Source organism: Tupaia chinensis, unplaced genomic scaffold, assembly GCF_000334495.1.
Source record: "Tupaia chinensis unplaced genomic scaffold, TupChi_1.0 Scaffold000182_1, whole genome shotgun sequence".
NCBI classification, from domain to species: Eukaryota; Metazoa; Chordata; class Mammalia; order Scandentia; family Tupaiidae; genus Tupaia; species Tupaia belangeri.
Window position 1 is genome coordinate 2,436,319 of NW_006159657.1, and position 4,627 is coordinate 2,440,945.

Genomic DNA, 4,627 nt, shown 5'->3' on the forward strand with positions numbered 1-4,627 from the left:
TTCATTGTGGCCGTTGACTTCCCTGCCAGGCCTCAGCCATGGGAAGCAGGAATCCCACACAGCACTGGATGGAGATCTGCCCAGGGGCTTCCAGACATTGTAGGTGGTGCTCCTTCAGGTCTCCCACTGACCGGTCCACAACTATGCATGTTCAGGAGCTGACTTCACAGGCCGTAAATGCTTGGTTTGGCAGAGGGCTGGGCATGTGGCAGTCTTTGGGCCCCTTTTCCTCTTTAAGTACTTTGTATATAGCTTTGTCTCTTTGCTCACTGAGTGAGGGTTGAGTGCTTGTCCTCCCTGGCGGGAGCCAAGAAACAAACTGGGTTTTCCCTCCAGGATGGGAGACTGAGCCAGTCAGACAGAGGTCAGTGTGTCTTCTGGCTGGGGCAGCTTACCACACTGGGGGAGAGGGTCGAGGGGCACAGAGGCCCGGGCACACAGGTGGATGTAGGTGGCCGCCAGGCTGCAGGCAGGTCGGAGCTCCTGGGAACCACAGGTGTCCTGGGTGCACAGTCTGAGAAATGGTGTAGGATCCACCTGAAATCAGAACCACCCAGTCACCGTCCTGCCCACCACACCCTGGGGAGTAGGGCAGGGCCGAGGCCAGATGGGGGCTAGGATCGCCTTCTTCCTCGTGGTCCCAGGCCCAGCCTCACACTCACCACCCTGAAGCAGTTCCTCAAGGCAGAGTGGGAATCCTGGAAGAAGGCTTGGCAAGTGGGACTTAGTCCTGGGCACTCCCGCTGAGTCTTCATGGCCCTGCAGTCCCCGTCCACCTGGTGAGACAGCCACAAGACCTGGGCCTCCTGCCAGACTGCTTTTCTCTTAGACAGAGTCCCTCAGTGCCTCAGCCCCAGGAAGACTCAGCCCCAGCCCGCCCCAGCCAGAGTTCTCTATAGAGCCAGTGAACCGCCTGCTTCCTCCTGGACTGTGGAACCAGCAGCCCTCAGGAACCCTGCGACAGGGACCCAGCTAGCTGCTGTGCAGGTCCTCAGCCACTCGGCAGCACCGCCTCCCTCTCCAGGACAGCTGTGCTAAGAGGCAGCTGGAGGGGAGGGCCGGCGACCAGCTCACCTGCCAGGCGAGGGCCAGCTCCTCCAGGCTACGGGCCACAGTGCCTCCTGGCAGCAGGAGCTCATCGCTGGCCTCATTGTTGTTGGTGCCCAGAAGGCCGGCAGAAACACCTGGGGGAGGCAGGGGAGGCCGTGAGAACCCACGTTCCTCCCCAGCACTGCACCAGCAGGGCCCAGGTACGAGGCATCGGTGAGCACCAGGCATGTGAGGCAGCAGGACTCCAGCCCCGAACCCTCCTCAGAGCGGGAGGAGGAAGAAGAGGGAAGGGGCTGAGGGCAGCCTCTGTGCCCCTCCTGTCATGGACCTCCCTCTGTCCTTGGCTGGAACGGCATGGAGGTAAGCCCTGCGGGGGTGCTCCCTGGCTGACAGGGAGAGCTGCTTGCCCTCAGCCCTGGCAGCCGGCCGTGGTCCAGCCTGCAGGACGTGCCTAGGCAAAGCCAACCCCACTGGGACCCAGACCCACCATGGTGCCAGAGGCCCAGGGTCAGGCTGCAGAGGCCAGCTTGGACGTCACAGGAGATGGAGACACCGTCCTCACTGGTCAGCTCAATCCTGGGGACGACATCCCTCCTCCTTGTGGCGGGAGGCAGGTCAGGGTCTGCACAGCTGTCGCCATGCGAGGAAGAGTTGTACAGCTTGTAGGTCTGTGGGCCAGACGGGGACCAAGCGGGATGTGAAATCTGCTAGTCGGTGACAAGCTCAGAAGTGCCATCCGCTCACACCCGGCACGGGAGCTGCACAGGTGGAGGGGGCGCTCCAGCCTCGGGCAGCTGAGCCCCTTCCACTCACCTTCAGGCTGGGGTAGAGCACGAGGGTCCTGTGGTTCAGCTCCACAGCTAGGGATGGGGTCCCTGAGCCCGCCCGGCTCAGCGTCAGTGAGAAGGTGTTGTGAGCGAAGTCCTTGGCCAGCAGCAGGCCACCACACCAGGCGCTGAGGCCCCACACCCGGCCGTCGAAGGTCACCACATGCTGGGCCCCTGACACCACGGCATGGTCTGGGGAAAAGCCCCGACAGCGGGATGAGCGAGGCCAGCGAGGACGATTCAGGGCCCGGCCTTCCTAGGCAGCACAGGTCAGCGGTGGGGTCTGTCACAGCTGCCAGAACCCCAGGGATCCCAGCTCGGCTTCAGCATGACTTGAGCTCTAGGGCCTCCCCGAGTGGTCAAAGCCCGCAGCCAGCTCAGCGATGGGAACGGAGCGCCAGTACTTGCAGCACGGGCGTAATCGTGGGAAACGTGCGAGGAGTGGACAAGCTCGTCAGGAGGTCCGCTCTGCGTGAAGCGCCCAGAGCTGTCACGGGGAAGGCCGAGGTGCACGTGTATGGAACTTAAAGGCCTATTGGCTACCATGGTGACGTGCTGCCTGGACTAGAACAGACCCCCGACTCCAGGGAGGCTCCTGCTTGCTCAGAGCAGCAGCGTGAACGCCATGCAGGCAGGCCACACCTTGCTGACCTGGGTACCCGCCTCCTGGTGGACCTGACTCTCCCTACACAATGGCACAGACTCGGGACCAGCACACGCTTGTGTCCTGTGGGAGCAAGGCATGGTGCCACCCCACTTCTCAGAGAGGTGGCAGAGTCCAGCTGGGGAGCCTGGCCTCAGTTAGCAGCCTGTCACTTCCAGCTGCAGCTGGAGGGCTGCCTTCTGCCTCCCCAGCAGGGTCCCCGAGGAGGGAGCTGCCCGGAGCCCTCTCTGCCAGGCCCCAGGCTCAGGTCTTATGTATGGGACAAAAAGCAGCTCTGGGACCGACCCTCAGCCAGTAGGACTGTAGGAGACCCAGTAACCTCTGGGGCAGGCTTCCCCGTGCCACTGTCTGTCTGTCCTGCACTGTCCTGCCACTGTCCCTGCTGGGCAGAGGGCATTGGGGGGTGGGGATGGCTGGACTCACACTCCAAGGGGCCCCCCAGCAGGCGGTGTCGGAGCCGGTAGTACTCAGCCAGCATGTTGACCTGATTCAGCTCACGGAGAGGCCGCAGCAGCGCCGCCTCCACCAGGTAGCTGGTCACCCGGGCCATGTCCAGGGGCTCGTTCCCCACAGGCAGCACGGGCAGCGTCACCACCACTGAGTAGTTCCTGGAGGGACACAGAGCAGCGGAAGCCCCCAGCAGGTCACCAGGCCTGAGCCTCTCCTCCCTCAGCTGCAGAAGCAACACACCAGGCCCAGGTGAACCCGAACAGTGAGCAGCCCCCCAGGGCGGAGCTGTCTCTGTTTTGGGGGAAACGTCGTAGAGGCAGGTGGGGACCTGGGCCGGCCCGAGAGCAGATGTAGCCAGGCCCTGTCTGAAAACACGGAAGTCTCACCTCCGCCAGGTACCTCAGTGCACTCAGACCTTGGGTCAGGGGGTTGGGGGAGATTGTACGTGGCCACCAAGGGAGGGCGAGGCCCACGTTTGGGCTCCGTGAGGCGGGGTGTGCATGGGGTGAGCTGACAGGAGCTCAGAGCCAAAGGGAACCCGGGGCTGTGGGTCTCGGAGATGTCTACAGCCTGGGAGAGGGCCCGGGAACTAATCAGGGTGGAGCCGGGGTCAGGCCAACCAGGCGGGATGGGGATGATCAGGGAGACCTCGGGCACTCCGGGGTGTAGTGGAAAAGGGCACTTCGCACTCTCCCAGTGGCCATAGCGGGTGCAGGAGTGTGGGTGGCCTCCTCTGCCTTCTTCCAGGAAGGCCAGGGGCCACAGCTGAGTCCCTCTGGTGCACCCCCAGCCCGGGGTGCCGGATTGCATGATCTCACAGGAGTCCCTTCCTGGGAAGTCATTCGCTGAGCTAAAACCCCGCCTGGGCTGCAGCTTCCCAGCCTCGGCCCACATCCTGACTGCGAGCTGCAAAGCAGGAACCTTACCTGCCGCCTCTTACCTCACAGGGGGGTACACTCCCTGTCTGACAGGTAGGGACACTGAGGCATGCAGCTCCAATCCAGGGCAGCCCTCTAAGACCTAGGGCCCAAGGCTTCCCCAGCCTCAGAGACTAGCTGGCCACCACACCACAGCTGTAACAGGGGAGCTGCCACCTTCCCGGGACGCCCCCTTCCTGGCAGGCCTCCTACCTGTGAAGGCAGGACATTGGCCCCCATTCCCTTGGCCTATCATTGAAATCTGGTCTGCTGCTCCTTCAGTGCCAGTAACTTCCCGGACAGAGCCCGCGTCTCCCATCATCCTGGGCCTCGAGGTGCCAGCTGCTTCCTGGACATCTTTGCCAGGTGTCCTGACACCCCCCAGCCCCCCAGTAAAGGCTAAATATGGCCCGACCCAGGGCCCCAGAAGTCATGACTCTGCTACTGACACGGGAGGAACTCTGCAGATGTGATTATATTCAGGATCTTGAGATGGGGAGACCCTGGATTATCTGAGAGAGCCCAGTGTAGACACAAGGGACCTTAGAGGATGGCTGGAGGGGCAGAGTTTGAGAAGGGAGGCTGCCTGCTGGCTCCCACAGAGAACTCACAAGGCCAGAACGCTGGCAGCCTGCAGAGGCTGGCGGGAGGTTAGGACGGATCCTGCCTGGAGCCAGCTGCAGCACCTGCCCAAAAGGCAGGGCCCGGGGGCTGAGGGT

At 62.9% G+C, this 4,627-nt stretch overlaps 1 protein-coding gene across 1 annotated transcript in view; it reads right to left on the bottom strand.

The window, feature by feature from the left end:
* LOC102499558 (apolipophorins) overlaps positions 1 to 3,885 on the bottom strand; it is a 17,059-nt gene extending 13,174 nt beyond the window's left edge. Inside the window, exons 1-7 of the mRNA XM_014587059.2 lie at positions 3,407 to 3,885; positions 2,965 to 3,149; positions 1,864 to 2,069; positions 1,538 to 1,718; positions 1,075 to 1,184; positions 663 to 776; positions 396 to 537 (exon numbers count right to left, since the gene is read on the bottom strand). Of these exons, the coding sequence (XP_014442545.1) occupies positions 396 to 537; positions 663 to 776; positions 1,075 to 1,184; positions 1,538 to 1,718; positions 1,864 to 2,069; positions 2,965 to 3,149; positions 3,407 to 3,885 (1,417 nt within the window). The remainder of the gene's footprint in view (positions 1 to 395; positions 538 to 662; positions 777 to 1,074; positions 1,185 to 1,537; positions 1,719 to 1,863; positions 2,070 to 2,964; positions 3,150 to 3,406) is intronic.
* Between the last annotated feature and the right edge of the window lie 742 nt (positions 3,886 to 4,627).